Source organism: Orussus abietinus, unplaced genomic scaffold, assembly GCF_000612105.2.
Source record: "Orussus abietinus isolate OABI.00-Male unplaced genomic scaffold, Oabi_2.0 scaffold106, whole genome shotgun sequence".
Taxonomy (NCBI): Eukaryota; Metazoa; Arthropoda; class Insecta; order Hymenoptera; family Orussidae; genus Orussus; species Orussus abietinus.
In genome coordinates, this window is record NW_019394416.1 from 53,576 (window position 1) to 74,914 (window position 21,339).

A 21,339-nucleotide genomic window follows, 5' to 3' on the forward strand; every position below is an offset into this window, starting at 1 on the left:
TATTTTTTTAATATTTTTAATAAAATAGGTGTTCACATTGCACAGAAAAGCATAACAGCATTTCCTTTTTATGATTTATTCAACTTAAGTACAAAATATGTATAAAAATACAATATGCAACCAATGATTACATGATTTGACTTTATAATGTAATCACTGTTTTGAGATAGTCTCCTAGGGACGCATTATAAATAATGAATATACTACTTGGTGATAAGCTTTACGCATATAATTACGTTAATATTTATACTTGTATATTACTACTTAATTTAGTGTATTTATAATTGAAACAATCCATTTCTTATCCTGGAATTGCTCTTCGTTAGCACTAAGGCACATTTTTTTCTCAAACTAAAATATTGGCACTTTATTTGTGTAATGAATTACACATATGTAGCATTATATTTTATTAAATCAATGCTTTCATTCATCATTTTATCGTTCTCGAGAGTCGGAACTCGTACTAAATTGAAGCAAGTAATTAGGCTTATGCAAATTTTGAACATAAAACATTTCAAGACACTGAAATTTAAATAGTTTCTGTAATAACATTGTAATAAATGATCTTTATAGTTTACTTCAAGATGGCTTCATATTCTTATAAGATAAATTAATTTGCTCAATAAGATTTATTAATGGAATAAAAAAACGTATGATTCTATGGTTATTAATATCTCATTCATAAGTACTCTCTTAGAAAGGAATTCATTTACATATTATGCATTGAGTACAAAACAAAATTAATGAAATACTGACGTGGTGTTGCATGAATGAAAAGAATTTTCATGTCCAATATTTTTATAAATGTTCATTCATGAAATAATTGTATTATTAAATGCTGAATAAAAAAATTAGGCCAACCTGGTGATATATCCCCGTAAATACATTATGCTCCGTATTTTTAAACAACTTAACACAATAAAACATTATACTACACTGAACAGTTTCCTTTTGTTACAAATCATATACGGATTTGATCAACTTTTCCTTTTTTTTTTCACAAATCTCGTCATATAAAATTTCATTTCATTCATTATAGCTACAGAGTATTTGTGAAAATGTGAAAAAGTGGAAATATAATATATAAAAGCTAAATATATCTTTTTCATTTGAACTGGAAGACCACTTTGAGCTGATTCAGTTACATTTCCATAATGAAAGCGTTCTTAGTAAACAAGTGCAGTAGATTGAAACATAAGTATGCAATAACTATTCATTATCACATATAATAACGCTACATAAAATGATTATTAAATGCATATTTGATGTCTGCACTAAATTACGACTTGAAGTCCCAACAAACGTTATTTTTTTTGTCCTTTACTTATTTTAGTTAATGGTAAATAACTTTCATCTTCATGCGTGATATACATAATATCCGTGGACATTTTCATTCCACGTGTATTCCCCTTTATACAAATGTGGATATTATGCACAAGCAATATTGAAATATGTTAATGGCATAGTTTAGGTACTTTAACAATGTTAATATTTCTCATCTGTATTTTCTTACGATTAAAGGCAATAGAAAATACTTCGTGACTGAACACGTTGAATTTTTGATTATGCCGTGACGTTTCCTTATGCGCAAGAAACTTAGTTACCAACAGTTAGTAGTAATATCATTACATAATAACGCATTTCCGGTTAGTGACTTATGAAAATTACAATATAAAGTAATATAGAAAAAATATAGAATCAAATTGAAAATGTATTTTAGTGTAAAAATATGTATTTTTGTATGTATGCGATTATGCTTTTGATTCAAATTTTTAGAATTTTAGTAATCATGTTCTTGAATCAAAAATCTAAATCGTCTTACAGTACAATATATTACTTAAAATAAACTTACATGAGACAAAATCAAATGTCCGTTATTTTTGTGGAATCGCGACATTAGGCAAGGCTTTAATGCCATTAATGATGATGTTTTTTCTATCGATTCGTAACAAGTTGCTTTTTGTATCATCATTTGGCACTAGCAGGATTGCATTCTGCTTGCCTTCCTGAATAAGACTGAATGCTTGTGCATGTTTGAATACAGCAAGTTTTCCATTTTTCACCAGTTGTAAACCAAATGGTTTTTGTTCACAGTGAAATTTTACTTGACTGGGTGGGACGTTAACATCTTCATCTTCCCTTTTCTTATAGTTCTCTTTATGCACAATATTTGAAACTTGTTGAACATCCTCTGCTGGAATATCTTCAGTTTCACAAACGAAATTTTCCAAACGGTTATTAATATTTTCTTGTTTTGAATCCCTTACTAAATGGTTATGACCGTTTTCAAGAGATTTCTCCTTTAGATCATCTTTTAAAAAAATACACTCATTATCTGTGTTTTCTGGTAAAATCATACGAACTTCACATTTACGTACATCTTTTCTGTTTTCTCCGTGATCGCTATTATCATCTCCTATTTCAATAATTTGTTCACTTTGAGAAGTATTCGCAAAGACATGGACATCAGCATCTAACTTTTCATCGAGGCGCTGTATTTGATTGCACTTAACTAAGAGTTCTGCAACTTCGTGATCACCCCCAAAATAATTCACATCTTCTTCATATTCCGTTAATTTTTGCTGTTTTTCATCATCTTGTGTTTCACTGCAATATTCACCACTGCCTCCTTCTTGATTCAATTTATTATACAAGGAATCATTTTTGTGTGTATCACAATTTTGGTCATGTGTTGCAGTTTGTTCGCCATGTACTATTTCCAATTCACACGAATATGTATTAATTCCTACCGACGTCCTGTATACTTCCCCATCCCGTTCCAACTCTGTTTCATTGTAATATTTTATGTCTCCTTCAATGTAGTTAAGATTATCATTTTCTACACCTATCTCAGTCTCATAATCAGTCTTATTTTCAAGAGATTCATTATTATTCCCAAATTTGTGATAGTACTGTTGATTTACATTTTCATTTGCTTCATCATTGTAATCTTGTTCACCGATCTTGGATTCCAGGTGCTCATAATTAGTAGATTCGTCATTATGAAAATGAATGATTGCTTGAGGTGCGGTTACATCTTCATCAATTGTATTTTCTGATATAGAATTTTCTGGCCTTCTCCTTTTATTAGTTCGTACTTTCTGAAAGTCCTCCTCTGAAAGATGCAGCAGTTCCCCAGTTGTTGTAAGTACTTTCCCATGACGTGTCTTTAGATGTCGTTTATATGTATTTCGCGTTTTAAACCTAATAAATAAGTACACGTCATTTATTATAAACAAAAAATAAAATTCATACTGATATGTGGGCAAATTTTTACCACAAATAGAATTACCTCTGACCACAATCATCGCATCCAAAGGGTGCTTCACCAGTATGGCGCCGTCGGTGTTCTCTAAAATGTGACGGATGTCTAAACTTCTTATCACAATCTGCACATGTAAATCGCGTCTGATTTTGGTGGATTAACATGTGATATTTAAGACTGTGTCTTCTTGTAAATACTGCTCTACAAATTCGACACTCGTAGGGTTTTATTCCTGCATGGCTGCGATAATGTGACACTAATGTCGTGGGTGCTGTGAAACTCCGAGGTGGATCACAAATGCGACACTGTAGATTGCCTCCACTTGGATTTCCTTTTTTCTTAATTCGTTCCATTAATTCTAGTGCCATTTCTCTCTCCTCTTTGCTAGTACCAATAAATTTTGCTTTACCCTTAGGTTTAGCTGGAGTTATAATTTCCATATTTTTAGCATAAATTTCTTCTGACCAGGATGCTGATTCTAAGCACAAACAAAAGATTGATACAATTTAATATAAGACTTCATACACCAATAAAAAGAAACAAATCGTATAAGATTACAAAATTTCATTCAAACCTTTGAAACGAAAATTAACCTTATTTATGTTCTTGCTCAGATAATAATAAACTTAAATTGTATACAATAAAAATAATACAAAATGTTGAAATTGAAAAACATACCTGATAAATAACCACTAGTAAGATCTCGTTGATTAGAGTAATCAGTAAATTTATGAGCAATATATGGAACCTCCTGCATGTGAACACTGTCACTTTCAACCACCATTAACATGATCTATAAATAAACATATTAGCTGTTACATAAGTACACGTAGCTGTAGTAAAGATTCAAAAGGTTAGGTGGTCCCATAATACTGAACGCTACAGTAACCTTAATACCTCACGATATAATCTTTATGATAATCTTCATATGTATTACATCATATTTCAGGTTACTTAAGGTTAATTAATCAATAAATCATCTCCATGCACAAATTGATATTTTGCTATCTTTCAATTACTAAATACTAAGTTATAAGCAAACTAATTTTTTTCAGGGCATAACGCAAAAAAATGTATGCTTACATTCTCCTCACAAACCCCATTTACTGTGATATCATTGGAATTTTCGATTACTTTTTCGTAAGGACTCTCGTCCTTGACTAAAATGGTTGAATGTTTCCTTGCTTGCTCATAATAACTGTGATCCCCCAAAACTTTCAAATTTATTTCTTGCATTCTTTTAGAATCAGATGTACAAGAATCTTTATTCCTAGTAGCTGCTTCTATTTTATTACATTTTTCAGTTTCTGTCTTGTTTATTTCATTTGACAAAATTTTTCGTAAATAAGTTCCTGATTTTTCCAACTTAACGTCTTTATTTTCCTTGTTTGGCAATTCTTGCGGCTTTTTTAATTGTTGGACTTTAGTTTTTTTCTGTAAACTTGTCTTTGAATTACGATATTTTATAGTAGTTGCAACAAATGTTGAATCTACAAAATAAGTATTACAAAACAGTAAATAAGCATTTCTTACAGCACATTATTTATAAATGATCAGTTATATCATATTAACTCATACTTACACGCCTCTTTGTCTCTCTTTAGGCACTCTAAGTGATCAGCTAAATGAGCTTTAATTGACATTCTGGCTCTACCTTCGCTTGCAAAACTTGTGTATCTTTGTCCACAATCTGGTATAAGCATGCACGTATACGAATATTGTCTTTTAAGTTCATCGCTAGTAAAAATGGTGAACTGTTTAACCAATTGGGTAGACGGCATTGTAAGAAGTTGCGGTAACGTAAAGGACAGTTCTTGGGCTTTACGTCTGACCGATTCTGACTTTGACTTAGTCTTGTTTGTTCCCATTGGCTCTGCATGCTTTTCGGAATTCAGAGTTTGCGAAGCTACTTCTGCTAACATATCCAACAAAGCGGCTGGACTATCCATTCCCATATTACCTATTACACAATATAAAACAAGATCATAAAATACTTATCGTCACAAAAAATAGCTTTAACGTCCTTCAAAATGTTTCTGCATTTCGTATTAAATAATGCTACTTTAATACCTTTTTTGTTAAAAATTCTGTGCATTAATCCCACACTATTATGAACTTTAAATTCTATGACCACATTACATCCTATTACAAGAATGTTGTTTAAATTAATAAATAACTTAACATCTAATCGCGATTTTAATGGGGATTTTCGGAAATCCAAAATTATAATTTTAATACAATGTTAACTATGCAATATAGAGCAATAATTATGAAACAACTATGACTAGCAACAGAGGATAAAAATTAAAAAACATTGCCCACATTAACTGAACGATACGTTAGCCTGTATATTTGCATGACATAAGAAAGAAATAAAAATAATATTTCACTTGTTACTCTGCGAACATTTCGTCGTTTATCTAAATCGTTCCATATAATGGCGCTTAGTTTCGTACTTCTTTAATATCGCCAAAATTTTACTGTTCCTCGGAATTTTACTAAAAAAATTCATCTCCGTAACATCTCAGAGCTGCAGGCTAAATGACAAGATACTTTCTCGCGCCGAGATAATTCGCAACGAGTTTGTTGGCGTTCGACATTTTGAATTCCGAGCCATGGTGGCGGGCCCACGTTTGACGTAGAAACGTCAAACACTTCGCAGATCGCATTCGTGCGTTTAGTCAATTTGAAGCTGTTTGTCAACCGACTTTCAAGTCCTGTTTCGACAGAAGGATCAGGAAAATCGGAATACGATCTCGCTAATGGGACTCGGTCCCAATATTCTTTCAGTGAACCGCGATTCTCGTCAAAAATGGAGTTATTGTATACTATTCGGCCGCTCGCGTATCTTGACATTCGGAAGCCGTCAGGTCCTGACAACGCCCTGGACAATTCTCCGGCAATTCGGAGCCATACAGATTTTTTCGATCCAAATAGGTAGCGACTGCGAAGAGAAGGAACGGAAGATACTCGTGAACCGGAGGGCATCGTTGTTTTGAGACAAATGGTCCCACAATACAAGCCGTACGGCGTAGCGGCAATAAACTAGCAGACGCCATGAGGACGCGAAGCAGACGGATTTTCAAGCTCATCGCGTCTCGATTTTTGCGAAGTCCTATGCTCCCTTTTCAAAACCATCGATTTTACCGGCACAATGTCACTTATCGATTTAATGGAACTTACAATTACCTCCATCATAAAAGTTACGAGCGCATTTCAAACTTGTTTTAGTATTCATTATGTCGTTCACTTTCGCGGCGTACCCTCATTTCACTGCCATCTGTCTACAACTGCTTTTGCTTGCTGCCCCCTACGCGAACTGTCACGGCATTGTTGCCAACCTAGGCATAATTTAAGCCGAACTATAAAATGGACGTAAGAATATATGAACAGAGCCCAAGCCAGAGGGATAAGTGCCGGAGTAAATAAGGGGCAAACACGTAAACAATGAGAAGGTAGCCATATTGGTCAGCCAAAAGTTTAGCTTCCTGATTAGCTGATACTTAGTTGTCACTTTAGGAGTAGCGAGCAATAAACGATGCGGGCTGTGAACAGATAAATAGTAAGTGAAGTACAATATGTGAACTTGTAGCATTAAAAACGGGTACAAATTATGTTTTATATAGAGGAATGGCAAAAATAAATAAGTTAAAGCTAACAGGAAAAATGAAGCGGTGACCTACCAATTAGAAGGCTGATAAATTGGCTGACCAATATGGCCCCCTACCTTCTCCCTTTCCGACACGTAGATTTCTCCCTCTGGTGAAAGATGGAACTTTGGGCTCCGACATTATTCTTACGCTGCTTACGTCCATGAGTTTACTTCACACCGTGTCGCCATGACACTACTAGTTGTTTGACTGAATTCTATTTTCTCGTGTTAATTCTGTCAATATATAGAAAATGTCGTTAACAAGGTTCGTTTCATTCGTATGTTACATATTACCTGACATTAAAATGCAATTTCTGTAATGATTAAATTGCTAATGTATCGAATATTTTTAAGATAAAGTCATACGTGAAATGGTGTAAGAACACGCACTGACTTAAAATCAGTAAAGTCAAGTAGTACCTTGACATTTTTTACAGAATTACTTGTGACTTGTTTCGTTTCTTTTCAGTCTACTTCCAGCTCCAAGTCAAGTGGTTTGGGATCGAGAAGATGAGGCACGAGAACAAAAGTTACGCCAAAGACCAGTGTCTGCTTTGGTTAAAGCAGTGGTTACCGCACCTCCCTACGGACAACGTAAAGGATGGGTGCCAAGGAACACAGAGGTAAATAGAATTAATACAAAAATTATTTGAGTTAACGGAATTAATAACTTATTTATTTCAAAGGATTTTGGAGATGGTGGAGCGTTCCCAGAAATACACGTCGCCCAGTACCCACTTGGGATGGGTATGAAAGGAAAAGAAGCTTCCAGCAATGCTCTTTCGATTCAGCTCGATGCCCAAGGAAAAGTTAAATATGATGTTATTGCTAGGCAAGGCCATGCAAAAGACAAGGTAGCATTTCTTAAAATGCTTTTGAAATTTTACCATTAATCTGTATTGTTAAGTTTATAAATTTTTAAGTAATTAATAATTTATTTTCTATACCTTTCAGATTGTATATAGCAAATTAAGTGATTTGTTGCCGTCAGAAATAACTACTGAAGATGATCCAAGCTTACAGCGGCCCATTGAGGAAGAAATAGATGACATCACTGAAAGGACAAGAAAAGCTTTAGAAAAAATTACAGAGTCTAAAATTGCAGCAGCTATGCCAGTTAGATGTGCTGAGAAACAAGCTCCAACTCAATATATTCGATATACTCCATCGCAACAAGGACAGTCATTTAATTCGGGTGCAAAACAAAGGGTTATAAGAATGGTAGAAGCCCAAGTAGACCCAATTGAACCACCGAAATTCAAGTAATATTCATTTTTTGAATATTGAATAAAATTTAAGCAGGAGACTTTTTTGTTACGGAGCTCTTTTTTTAGGATTAACAAAAAGATTCCAAGAGGACCTCCATCACCACCAGCACCTGTAATGCATTCTCCTACACGGAAAGTTACTGTAAAAGAACAAAAAGAATGGAAAATACCACCATGTATTAGCAACTGGAAAAATGCTAAGGTACTGCAAACCGTAATCCTTTAGTTCCCTTCAATATGCTACCAGGTTTATGTGGTCTTTACGCTAATACTGCAGGGAACTACTATTGCAAAGATTCTGTTATTACTTTTAGGGTTATACTATACCATTAGATAAACGTTTAGCTGCTGATGGTCGAGGACTACAACAAGTTCACATCAATGAAAACTTTGCCAAATTAGCAGAAGCACTTTATATCGCTGACAGAAAAGCCCGTGAGGCAGTTGAAATGCGAGCACAGCTTGAGAAGAAATTGGCACAGAAAGAAAAGGAGAAAAAGGAAGATCATCTGCGTCAACTTGCTCAGAAAGCACGAGAGGAACGAGCTGGTTTAAAATCTGTAGCTGCTTTAGGTTAGTTATATCATCCATTTACTTTGGCCACATTAAAATATGATTTCAATTGGAAGTTTTCATTTTAACAGTTGGTTTATATATGTTATAAAAACACAAATTAAATGCTAAGAAAAGTGTATAAATATTCTTGGTTTTTAGATAAAGCAGAAGAAACAAGAGAGAGAGATCAGTTAAGACAAGAACGTCATAAAGATCGTGCTCGTGAGAGGAACTTGGCACGAGCTGCACCCGATAAGCGTTCCCGTCTACAACGAGAACGTGAACGAGATATCAGTGAACAAATTGCTCTTGGGCTGCCAGCAAAGAGCATTTCTAATTCTGGAGAAGCTCAATTTGATCAACGATTATTTAATACCACTAAAGGAATTGATGGTGGCTATGGACATGATGATGAGTACAATGTTTACGATAAACCATGGCGAGACTCTAGTTCCATTGGTTCACACATCTATCGACCTAGTAAAAATATCGATAAAGATAATTATGGAGACGATTTGGAAAAGCTTGTGAAAACAAACAGGTTTGAAGAGTTAATTAGAAGCCTGTAAATTGTACAAAGCTATAGCGATTAATTGGAAATAATGAATGGGTAACAATTATTTCAGGTTTGTTCCTGACAAGGAATTTAGTGGAACTGACAGATCTGCTACTCGTTCTGGTCCTGTACAATTTGAGAAAGATGAGGAAGATCCATTTGGTCTCGATCAATTCTTAAAACAAGCTAAAAGGGCAAGTAGCTCAAATGTTACAACAAAACGTAAAGACGACAGCCACCAACGACGAGATGATCGTGACAAGCGTAGAAAACACTGATTGATTATCAGTTTTGTTTCCTCATGCATCTAAATTATGTACTATGATAAGATGCAATAATTCTGTAACTTTTTAATTCATTTGTACTCTAAGGTATTGATTTCAGGATCCATAATAAAAGACCAAACATCTTAGTTTATTTTAAATCCCTGTCATAACCACTGCAGTACTTTTAAATAGTATAGGTGTGTTTATTTGATAACGATTATAACATTTGCTTATACCTTTTATAATGTAAGTTGAGTAAGTTATCACGTTTATCTGCTGTGAACTGATAACATCGTGAGATAATTTGAAAATAGTGAGGTTAGGTTGTTGGTGGGTTAAACAGATGGTTCAACTTTCTGCATACTAAAAACGCTCATTAATGTATTTCATCTCAAATGGACAACATAACGCAACAGGTATCAACTAATTTTTTGAAATTTAATTTCTATGGATAGTTCCAAATGATAAGTTTGTCTAAATACTATAGCAACTTGACTTATTTGTTTACTGTATGAGGATCTAATATTATGATGCCAATATTTAGGCAGACGAAATCGAAGCTTTAATAGCTATCTACGGCAACGATTGGCAAATAGAAGATGAAAGCAATGGAATGTATAGTGTTCAAATAAGTGAAGGAAATGCTAGTGTTAAGTTGTACTTAAAATTGCCCAGAGACTATCCTTCAACTTCGCCACCAATATATGAAATATCAGCTCCTTATCTCAGTCATGCTGAAAAGGTTCGTCTTGGAAACCTTCTGGATGATGTCTACCTGTATGTTTTTGTTAATTAAATAACTTTTTTTAGCCTAACTTTATAATAATCCCCACAATCTTTATTTATATCAGGATGCAATTAGGAAGTACCTTGTAATGAAATTCTAGTTTCATTCATTTTAGATCCTTTGTGGGGCGGAATGTACTTTTTGAATGGATAGAAAAGATAAGAAGTGAATTGCAATCATATTCAACAAAATTTGTCAACGATAAGTCCAAATTACAAGAAGACGTTCAAATCCCAACTGCAGAAACTATAAATTCAAAGTTCAGTTCAGACGATGTTGCTGATCTTCCACAAATTTTTCATGGAGAAGTAATAATTGATAGAAAAAGTTCATTTCAAGGACATGCAGCTGTGATTAAGTCCAAAGAAGAAATCAAGTATTTTAATTAATTTTATCAATACTATATGGTATTAATAAATATATGAGGTAGTACAATGAAATTCAATTTTGTTTTACATTTTAGGGTTGTATTAAATAAATTGCTTGAAAACAGAAAGGTTCAACATGCAACACATAACATCTATGCATATCGAATATACCAAGAAAATACAAAGAGTTTTATTCAAGATTGTGAAGATGATGGAGAATCACAAGCAGGAACTAGATTATTGCATCTTTTGCAGGTAAATGTTTATAGATTCTCTAAGAGTTATAGATTAAACGTGTTTCTGTGACTACGTCATAACATATTAATTTCATTATGTATGTTTACTAATACTTTGCCTTAATTACAATTATTTTAGTTTTTTTTTTAAACATATTCACCTTTAAAAGTATACATAATTTTTTCAGATAATTGACATAAGAAATGTTATTGTTATTGTATCTCGATGGTATGGTGGAATACACCTGGGTCCTGATCGTTTTCGTCACATCAACAATGCTGCACGACAGGTTTTAACATCTGCAAAGTTATTGCCAGAAAATAAAAACAAACACTAACAAAACATACATTTACGATACATTTGCTTTAAATTGTCTTGTTTGTCAATGAGTAAATACTACTAACTGATATGGGATATATATATATATATATATATATTGAAATATAAAACGAATAACATCAATACTGGATCACGGTCAGTAATTTATAATTTAAATATAAGTAAAATTTACACCTAATTGAAAGCATACATTTCTTATTCAAAAAACATTTCGAAAAATTAGTCCTTTCCTTAAAAGCATTCAGCAAACTAATGGTTTATTTAAGTGACTCCTGGACTATTTTAAAAGTATGATAAGGAGCAAAAATTCACACTGGATATATCTCCACCTGTCCTTTATTTACAGTTGAAGCAAATTGAAATAACACTATTATTTCCATTGCTTACTAATGCATCGTGGTAATGCTCAGCATTTTTCTGTCAGTGATTAGTGAGTTTGAATACAATGCAACATATTCTTTGAATCGTTATAATGTACAAATCAAACGTAAAGGTCTTATTAAATATTTTGTTCTTAATAAAACATGCATTACAAATGTAATTTGGTCACTTATTTTAAACTTAATTTTTTAAAGTAATTCTCTTGTGAAGCTTAATTGATAAATACATTTGACTTAATTACACTATAAACATAATCAAATTCCAGAAATATGCACCTAGATAATCTTGGTAATAAATATATGAAAAAGACGGTTATCACATTTATAATTACATATGTAAGTTGAATCAGATTAGTCACGTTTAAAAAAAAATTTGTATCATCGGATGAACCGGTCACCACAAATTCAAGATATTCCTGTAACAATCCCCACTTATTTATGGGCTGGCATAAATATAATAATTCATTAACAAAAAGAAAATAGAATCGTTGCAAGTGTTTCTAAAACTAAATTTACTCTTAGTATAATCGCGTTAAAATTATATTGCACTGATTTTTAAACGGTTTGGACAATGCGATTATAGCAGAACCCAGCCCTCTTCGATAATGGTACCTGATGTCACGAATCCCTGTGAAAGAACTGAAAATCGGAAAAGATTTTAAAAACCATTAGAGCAGTACTTTTATGGAATTTTGAATGTTTTTTGATCTTTTGAAAGTTTATCGCAATTAGAACTATCATTTATCTTCCAAATTATACTTTCCAAATCATTCAATTGCAACAATTATTAATGGGTCGGGTGCACGATTAATTTATATTTATAGTACAATGTGTTCTATTGCGTATTTCTGTTTTACAAAAATTATACATCATGGTAAGCATATTTCTATTTTAAGTAGCATTAAGTAATGATATATGTTAGCGATATAAAATACAGAAAATATGGTATGAATTCTACAGTTTTTTCAAGATGATTAAAAGTACCTACCAGTTGGAGGAAGGTCCAGTTCGGTGTGTCGTTGATTCCCGTTAAGACTTGGTTCAAACCCCAAATCGACACTGTTATTGCTGTCTATACCAGAATCTCCATTATAACAATTGACAGTTTTCGATTCACATAATTTCCTTGACAATAATTCCCTACTACACTCTCCTAAGCTTTCCAATTTGTTCAGCTCGGTTCTGTAACTTTCTTCATCATCCTCCAAGGATTCCACGTCAGTATGTTCACTTTGTTCAGTTCTTTCTTCCTCGAGCATCTCATTAATCGTTTTGGTCATCATCTCTAAATGTGTATTGCAACCAACATAGGGAATTGTGTTGATACAATTAGATGCACTCGAATCAGTGGAATATATCCGATTGCTAGTCATATATTCTGATAAGTCAAAATTGAGAACTGCTGCAAGTAACTTTTCCTTATCTTCAACGTCTTTTTTCATTGTCTCCAAATCCCTATGACCTGACTGTAGCATTATGTCATTATTTGCGCTTAGTGTTAGCAAAGAAGAATAAGTTGTCTTTGATTCGTTATCATTGGCGTTAGGGCCGTCAACGCAATCTTGACTTGTGTCATTATTCATGGGCAATAAATTACTTTCAGTTCTATTTTGATTTTTATTTCCTGACTTTTTGCTCTTTCGTTCTGGGGTAAAAACGACATCTTCAAATTCTTGTTGTCCAATTTCTTGAAAAATATGCCTACGGTCGACGTGTCCTTCCTGTTCGTTATGTTTGCCATTGTGCGTACTTAGATCATATCCTGATACTGTATCAACATCGGTCCTTAAGGAAGTAGTAATGTTTAATGGAACTATGGGTGGAATTTCTGTAGCTTCTTCTGCATTCACCACTGTTGTATCAGTGCCAATAGCTACAGTTGGTAAAGCACTGAAAGGCATGCATGCAATCCAATATAATGAAATATAAACAGAAGTTAGTATAAAAATTCAAAGTTTGCAAGAAAATATATTACAAGATAACTGATTAACAATTTCTTATATTGATCAATTTTCTAAATCACAGCAATTAAAAGAATTACCTTATTGACTGAATAATATTGGTAGGGTTTATTTTGTGGAATGGAATTGCTGGCACAATAGCACTTTTCTTTAACTTCGATGTGAATTCTAATATTCCAGTAACAGGGTTACTAATTCCAGCAATTGATCCTAAGGATTCAGTAATCCTGTCCATATCTAAAATTAAAAGTGGAATCATCTGAAATTACTTTGCAATTTCTACAAGACATCTTTAATTCTATGGGTTATAACATATTAATCACAAGCATTGAGTATTAGTTTGATGATTGTGTAAGAAATCCATAATTAAAAATTCTGATCATTTGTAATATGGAGTAATTATTTTTTATAAGAACATATGAGTAGTATGTCTTAAAACATGTTTTTTTTTAAATAAACATATTTTCCTATTACGCACCAGATGTGAAAGTATTTGTTTCAGGATAATATGCAATTCGAATAATATTTCTTTCTCCTTCTAATATAAATATTTCATCCTTTGTACAAGCGACGTCAATGATGTGTCGTAAGTCTGCGATTTCGGATGTTATGGCAATAGTAGTTGGATTAATTACATATATTATATCATTGCTATAGGTTACAAGTAAGTCATCACAAAACGGCAACATGACACCAAACGTTGGTTCTTCTCTATTTTTCTTTGCACTCTCTGGTGTTGGATTTAACAACTCCACTTCGGTATACCCACATCGAATAGCATCCTATCATGCAGACATTAAAGATGATATGAATTTTAATTTACAAATTTAGATAGTAAATAAGTATTGATATAATGAAAAGTGTAATTATTACGAACTTTAAAAATTAATGTCTTTAGGACAATGCCTGATTTATCTGCTTCCCATAGTCTCAAACCTGGTCTGCTAGCGTAAATCACTGTTTCTTGAACACGACTTTGACGACAGGCAAAAACAGCTCCTAATTTTCCTAGTCTACAGTAGTACAAAATATAATAATTAATTATGCCATGATTAAGTCCTTTTTTCGGGGCCAAAGAATAAATATTCTATTCTATAACATGATTAGACTTAGCATTACGTACATTTCAGCTTTCAGTTATTTATATTACTACAGGCAGACTATAAGCATATGAATTCATAATATGGGTAATAATGTAACTAGTGAAATGAATATACTAACGTTTTCCTTTCCTTCTGACCAACTTGTGAAACCTTTCCATTTTGATTTATGTTTACCACAATCGTTCTAAATATGGTTGAAACCAAAAGTGAGCCTTGATGATAACTTAGTTGAACAACTGAATACTTCTCATTTAGTAATTCTGTTGATTTTGATAAATGCTAGCAACAATAAATATTATACATGGAATATTAAAAACATCATAATACTATAATGTAAGTATATATTTTCCTGTTTATAATTATAATCTAGAAAATATTAATAGAACCCCTTCCTATTCTGGCAAAATATATTTAATCAGTATATGTGTTGTGGGTAAGTGACAAAATCAGTCTATGTAATAAATAACAACTTACCATATAAAAATCAATTTCTGTTATTACTACTAAGCCATCCTGATCTCCACTAAAAAGTTTCATTCCATTTTTTGACCACTCAACACAAGTTACAGCACTTTTATGCAAATCTGCTATGTTATATCGCTCAACCTAAAGTATAAAATAAAAACCAATATACAAAGTGAATCTTATGACAGATCCAAAATCAGCGAGACTTAATTGATGCAAAGACAAATCTATTATTTAATGAATGACAAGTCAGGGTCAATAATGCTATCCTCTCTGATACAAAATTTTTAATAGACTGTCAAATTCTATTAAAACTGGTTAATTGGCCAAATAGGTATGCCTTTGCACCATATCCCATCTGTTTTGAACCTTGTATATATGCATATATGAATACCTGTTTCTTTTGCTTAGGTTTTAGACTATCAGGTAATGAATCAGGTATAGTTTTTGGAATTTGAAAAACTGTGACAACACCTTGATCGTTACCGGCTGCAACCATGTAATCTACAGTTGATATTAATCTTATGCACGTAATAGCCGAGTTAAAATTCTGCAAACCCAAATAGTAGCAATATTAATGATAAATCTAAATTGCAGATGAAGTATAAATGTATTTGCTAAATAGCTACATATTACCTCACATCGCAGCTTTTGTAAATCTCCCTTCTCTCGACTATACCAGTAAACCAAACCATGATTTGTACCAATGGCAATAAATTCTGCTATTGCATCTATGCAAGTAAAATTAATATCTTGCGTAAAAATGCCATTTTGGATTTTAGAGGGTATATTTTGAAGGAGCATTGTCAGTGGGGCCCACTCTCGTAACGGTCCACCATCCTCGCACATAGGAGAAGACATTCCTGTCGATATACATATTTCTGAGTTGTACATTTCAAATAAGATTCTTTTGTACAGCAATAAAGAAGATAGTAAATAGGATGACAAAATTATTAAGTATTAACAACAGCTTTATTTTAATGTAAAGTGCAAAAAGTAGCTAAACGACAATTTCTAAAATTAAAAAAATCTCATTTATACACTACCATTGAAAAAATTACACTTGTATATTAATTAATTACCTATCGAATCTGGTAACCTCAGTGAGTATCAGTACTATTGAATCTACCGTCCATGATCTTTCTTAAATAGAAAATCATTAAACATTGCATTTACGGTTTTTTGATTTTTCGTCAGGAATCTTATCTCCGGAGTTTCGGGTATGTTCGGGTATATATGTTTAGTAAGGTTAGTGCAGTTTAGTGTCACTTACAACGTCTCCACCGTCGGTATTTATTCAATACCGGATTAGATAAATCCGACTGTGGGCAGAGATGAGTTGGGAGATTGCTCACGGGCAGGGTCACGTGATCGCGTCTTGTGCTGCCCCCTCGGTAGAGAATCTACCACTTAGCAGCACTTAGGCTCGATCCACAATTTGAGTTAACCGGAGTTCAAGTGGTTTACAGCAGGTTAAACCGTCTATAAACCCGTTATACCGCGTATAAACTTGTTAAACTTCGATTAACTAAAATTATGAAACCGGGCCAGTGTCCAATTGGGATCCTCCCGACAGATCGACGAAGCCCGAATAAGAGGTTCTGATTGGCTGTAGAGAAATAACGAGTGAGGGAACTTTCTCTGCAGCCAATCAAAACTATCTGTCTAACACATCTTACCTCCTTTGCATCATCTATGTGGAAAATGTTTTCTCAACTCTCAACTATTATGGTTTATGCCGCAGTGACAGCTGTCTTCCTAAAGAATATGCGATTGCATGTGTGTATTATCAATGGTTAAATTTCTATACTACAATTTGTCATCACGGGTTTGCAAATTATTTCAAAAGATCATCTAAAAATCATTAAATAGCAATGACAAGTAAAAAGGGACAAACACATCGACTTGAAACAGAAATTGACAAGAATAGAGAAGAAGGGAATTGGAAAAAGGTTATTGAATTGGCAGAACATCTAAAAACGTTAGATCCGAGCAGTGGTAAGATTTTTTCTGTTTCTTCGTCAATTGAAACTATTAAAATAGTATACTGCATTTGCTAATGAACATGTAGACTGCATTTTGTTACATGTGTGGATATATGATAAAAAAGTATTATACAATCCAACAAGGGTTTTTCGTCTTTGCATTTCTTTTTTCATAACTTTTGATAACATAATTACCATTAGAAACTAAATAATCATACTCAGTTTATCTTTATTTTAAAGAGTGTCTAGGAAATTTTCTTTGTGGCGAGGGAAGATTAGAGAGTTTTTTGGAGCAAACACCACCGATTGATGCCAATGTGGGGAAGTGTAGAACTAGTCTTGCTGAAACAAAGAGATATTTACTACTTGCTGCTAATGATAAAGATAATCAGGTAATTATTACTTACATGTTTGAAGAATGACAAGATTTGCAATTCTGGTATTTAATTTTGAGTGGTTTACATAATTACTGATATCTATAAAAAATAATGTAAATTTAATCATGCCTAACATCAAAATGATGTACTGTGTCCTATTGTTTAGGCACCAGTTGTTTTAGACGCCCATCTTCTTCTTGGAAAGCTTCATTATGCAATGGGAATGTATGATACAGCATTAAAGCATTATCAGCAAGCAGAATTGCATACACTTACAGAAAAACATTTGCCTAGTCGAAGTTTGCGTATAATTGCTGAGTCCTTTGCAATAAAAGGTACAAATAATTTGTAAAATGTACTTTGTTATTCCTTATAAAATATTGTTACATTATGTCCTTCAGTAGGATTTGAATAACTCAAATCTTTTAAAATAGGTCTGTGTCTTGAGAAACAGCCTCCAAATTCAAAATCCAAGTACAAGATTGCAGAGTGGCAGGAACAGATGATTAAATGCTTTGAAATTGCTGGGGATTTAACATTAGTGTATTTACAAGATCAGGATAAGCAAGCACTGCAACAACAAATTGGTACCTCTACTATAAACAGCAATAGCATAGGTGCGTCTAATTAAATTGTGCTCCTTTATTTTTATCTCTTTTGTTATTACAAAAAATTGGATTCAATCTTTAAAACGATTTCATGTATTTCAGGATCATATTCTCCTCAACCTCCATACAGTTCTGTAAAGCATATTGGTCCAATTCTAGAAACAGCTCTTCAAAGAGCTCCAATATTTCATATCCAAGCTGGGAATATAACAGCTGCTATTAATCGTTACAGGTAATTTATGTGAAATATCTGTGAAATTCTTAGTGCTTTAATTCCAATTGATTTAATTTAATAATCAATTGACAGAAATATTTTATCCGCTGTGGAGTCCACAGCAACCCAAAGTTTACGCCTTACATTAACCAGACAATTAGCAGAAATCCTTCTACGAAGTATTAGAGGGACCCATTACAATCCTTTAGAATTACCTGTGGATTCATCAGGTATCATTTCAAATATTACTGCTGCACAATTAGTTATAAACTGAAGGATAATATAATTGTCATTTACATCAGGCATAACGACTAGCAGTCGCAAAATGAATCAATATTTGAATGGTGGGTCGTCAGAATCTCCATGGAAACCAAAAAAATATTCCGGGCCGAATTTGTTTATTCCAAGGAATGAATACGAAGAAATCATTCTGCTTCTGTTGATTAGCGAAGCAATGGCAGTTAGAGATACCGTACTCAGTCAATCTCCAGAATTTAAGGAAGCCAGGATACGGGCTTTTGAAAACGCTACTGCAGTTTATGACCTTCTTACAGTTGTTGTTATCCGATGGAGTCAAGTTGATTTATTATATGAGGTGCAGTATAATTAACAACATGAATTGTCTGTAATCGTAATCATAGCTTTACTTGAGAAACTTAACTAGAGTTGTATCTATTTCTGAGCAGTTTTTAAAATGAAAGTATTACCTGACACGTGTGTCGATATTAACATTAGTAATCAAATGTTCCAGTCATTTGAGAGGGCCATGAAATTCTCTCATGAAGAGGTGCATGTGTGGACTCAATATGCATTGTGTTTAATTAGCCTTGGAAGGTATACACATGCTTACTCCGTTCTTAAAGTGGTGGCGAGGCTATCACCGCAGAAAGTTATGCCCTGTTTATTAGCAGCAAGAGTATGCTATGAGCAATTAAACTCAGTAAGTTCTGTTCACTTGAATATACATAATTGTTCAACCCTAAATTATCCTACCAGAAAGGTTGAATTGTATTTTTTTAATCAGATACAGGAAGGTATTGATTGGAGCCAAAAGGCGTTACAACGAGAAATGGCAAATCCACAAGGATTGCAATCCAGATGTCATTTGTATATTGGAATTGGACATAGCATACTATCCACTACTATCATGCTCAAGCAAGATAAAGTGACCCACACTAACACTGCCTTGGAATGTTTTCAAAAGTACTATCTTTATTTACTCTCTTAACAATCTTAAAGACTAAATTTAATTAAGGTAATTGATATGTTAATATGATTTATACTTAGAGCACAGCAGTGCGATCCAAACGATCACCTGGCAGAATATTATTTGGCTCATATATACGCTGCAAATCGTCAGATAAACGACGCAATGGTGCACGTAAAAATTGCATTGAATCTGCGTTCCGAACACATCTCCTCGTTGCATCTGCTGACGCTGCTACTTTCCGCCTACAAGCAATACCCCGAGGCTCTTCATTTAATAAACAGTGTCCTAGAAGAATATCCAGATAATCTCAATTTTCTCTACGTAAAGGCACATTTGGAGTTGCATACCATAGGGGGTGTGGAGGCCCTGGCTACGATAAAACATATGTTGTACTTGTGGAAAAATCTCTACGAGAATCAAACCAACGTAGACTGTAATGAATTACAGAGCGAAAAACGAAGCGAAACTAGAAGCGTTTTTCAATTATATACGTCGGAAATGTCCGACAAGGACTCAAGTAGGTCTAATGCAGATCATGATATTAAGTCGAATAGATTTTCTACATAGCTGTAATTCATGAATTCGCCCTATTTATTTTTTTTTTTATAATTTTTCCAGGTTCGTTGCGTGCACAATCATTGGCAGCTTCTAGAGTAGAGCACGCTTTGTCAGAGGTAGCATCGTCTCTCAGCTCTTTTACTCCGAGACCTGGACCCCAAAGGGCATGGCTCCTGCAATTACAAGTATGGTTGTTAATGGCCGAGGTGTTTTTGGTGCTGGACCAACCAGAGGCTGCTACGTTATCTCTGCAAGAAGCCACAAATATATTCCCATTGAGCCATCATATTATGTACATAGTTAGTCCAAAAGTTTGACTTAATACCAATTAGTTTTACACCCACGCTTCTTCGATTGATAATTTTTACGACTTCCAGAGGGGACTTCTACACGAACACAAATTGGAGTACGTGGAGGCGAAGCAATGTTACCAGAATGCGGTTTCCATTAATCCTTCCCACATAAAGAGTCTGCAACATTTGGTAAGAATATATTTTCTTAAGAAATAAATAGATAGAAGGCATTGACACTTAAAATCCATAATGATAATTTTTGCTGTTTTCAACAGGGTTTGATTTATCACTACCTCGGGAGCCAAAGACTGGCCGAGAAAACCTTAAGGGATGCCGCGAAGATCGATCCCAACTCCCATCAAACCTGGTAAGGGAAATATTTCTTCAATATTAATGTCCTCGAGTTCGACTCTTCGGGAGCGAATTAGTCGTTCAATAATTCATGATATAGACCTGCCGTGACGCACGCACGCTTCCGCACACTGGCAGCCTCGAGACACCCCGCCTCGTGATTGGCATGAAGAATTCATCGAAATTTGACTCGTAGGTACAATTTGGGGAAGGTTTTGGAGTCGCTGGGCGAGGTAGAGGCTGCGAGCGACTGCATGGCCACGGCGCTGGAGGTCGAGACGACCAATCCCATTCTGCCGATACTGTCGATACCGGTTACTTTTGAGTGACTGCAGAGGTAGAGCTCACCTTGTTACACAATAAGTTAATTGATCCCTTACCTAACTGTTGCTACTGCAGTGGCCTCCCTTGCTTCCCCGGGCCACCAGGACCCCACTTACCCTACCACAGTATTCCGGTGTACAGATCGATCGAGTCGTTGAACATGTTAAAATAATGTACAAATAGTTACATGTGGTGTGGTGTAGAAAGTTTAATAAAA

At 33.9% G+C, this 21,339-nt stretch overlaps 5 protein-coding genes across 6 annotated transcripts; 3 read left to right on the forward strand and 2 right to left on the reverse strand.

Moving 5' to 3' along the window:
- Nucleotides 1–31: 31 nt before the first annotated feature.
- On the reverse strand, nt 32–6,540 carry LOC105695361. Of its 2 annotated transcripts, none has more exons than XM_012416867.1 (6): nt 6,455–6,540; nt 4,848–5,225; nt 4,349–4,755; nt 3,944–4,058; nt 3,293–3,743; nt 32–3,204 (listed from the first exon to the last, which is right to left on the reverse strand). In XM_012416867.1, exons 1-6 carry the CDS (start codon nt 6,501–6,503, stop codon nt 1,875–1,877), a joined length of 2,730 nt encoding a protein of 909 aa, XP_012272290.1. In that variant the 5' UTR covers nt 6,504–6,540; the 3' UTR covers nt 32–1,874. The 2 variants fall into 2 exon arrangements, with proteins under 2 accessions (XP_012272290.1, XP_012272293.1); XM_012416870.2 differs by having other exon boundaries at nt 6,182–6,502.
- Nucleotides 6,541–7,046: 506 nt separating this feature from the next.
- LOC105695236 (puff-specific protein Bx42) lies at nt 7,047–9,720 on the forward strand. The gene is made up of 8 exons (XM_012416607.2): nt 7,047–7,182; nt 7,387–7,540; nt 7,604–7,771; nt 7,872–8,179; nt 8,252–8,387; nt 8,500–8,758; nt 8,900–9,281; nt 9,367–9,720. Exons 1-8 carry the CDS (start codon nt 7,169–7,171, stop codon nt 9,572–9,574), a joined length of 1,629 nt encoding a protein of 542 aa, XP_012272030.1. The 5' UTR covers nt 7,047–7,168; the 3' UTR covers nt 9,575–9,720.
- A 75-nt stretch (nt 9,721–9,795) lies between these two features.
- On the forward strand, nt 9,796–12,625 carry LOC105695387 (protein IMPACT-A). Its single transcript, XM_012416907.2, has 5 exons — nt 9,796–9,978; nt 10,107–10,339; nt 10,465–10,725; nt 10,813–10,972; nt 11,142–12,625. The coding sequence occupies exons 1-5, from the start codon at nt 9,958–9,960 to the stop codon at nt 11,289–11,291; spliced, it is 825 nt and encodes a 274-aa protein (XP_012272330.1). The 5' UTR covers nt 9,796–9,957; the 3' UTR covers nt 11,292–12,625.
- Nucleotides 11,612–16,449, reverse strand: LOC105695386 (WD repeat-containing protein CG11141). The gene is made up of 10 exons (XM_012416905.2): nt 16,285–16,449; nt 15,839–16,065; nt 15,597–15,752; nt 15,212–15,343; nt 14,856–15,016; nt 14,512–14,647; nt 14,113–14,416; nt 13,715–13,871; nt 12,662–13,563; nt 11,612–12,312 (listed from the first exon to the last, which is right to left on the reverse strand). Exons 2-10 carry the CDS (start codon nt 16,061–16,063, stop codon nt 12,251–12,253), a joined length of 2,235 nt encoding a protein of 744 aa, XP_012272328.1. The 5' UTR covers nt 16,064–16,065; nt 16,285–16,449; the 3' UTR covers nt 11,612–12,250.
- Nucleotides 16,450–16,955: 506 nt separating this feature from the next.
- On the forward strand, nt 16,956–21,127 carry LOC105695405 (tetratricopeptide repeat protein 7B). Its single transcript, XM_012416941.1, has 14 exons — nt 16,956–17,200; nt 17,428–17,579; nt 17,731–17,899; nt 17,999–18,181; nt 18,275–18,404; nt 18,480–18,616; nt 18,689–18,981; nt 19,138–19,326; nt 19,411–19,589; nt 19,674–20,113; nt 20,215–20,453; nt 20,532–20,636; nt 20,723–20,814; nt 20,995–21,127. The coding sequence occupies exons 1-14, from the start codon at nt 17,077–17,079 to the stop codon at nt 21,125–21,127; spliced, it is 2,565 nt and encodes an 854-aa protein (XP_012272364.1). The 5' UTR covers nt 16,956–17,076.
- Nucleotides 21,128–21,339: the final 212 nt, after the last annotated feature.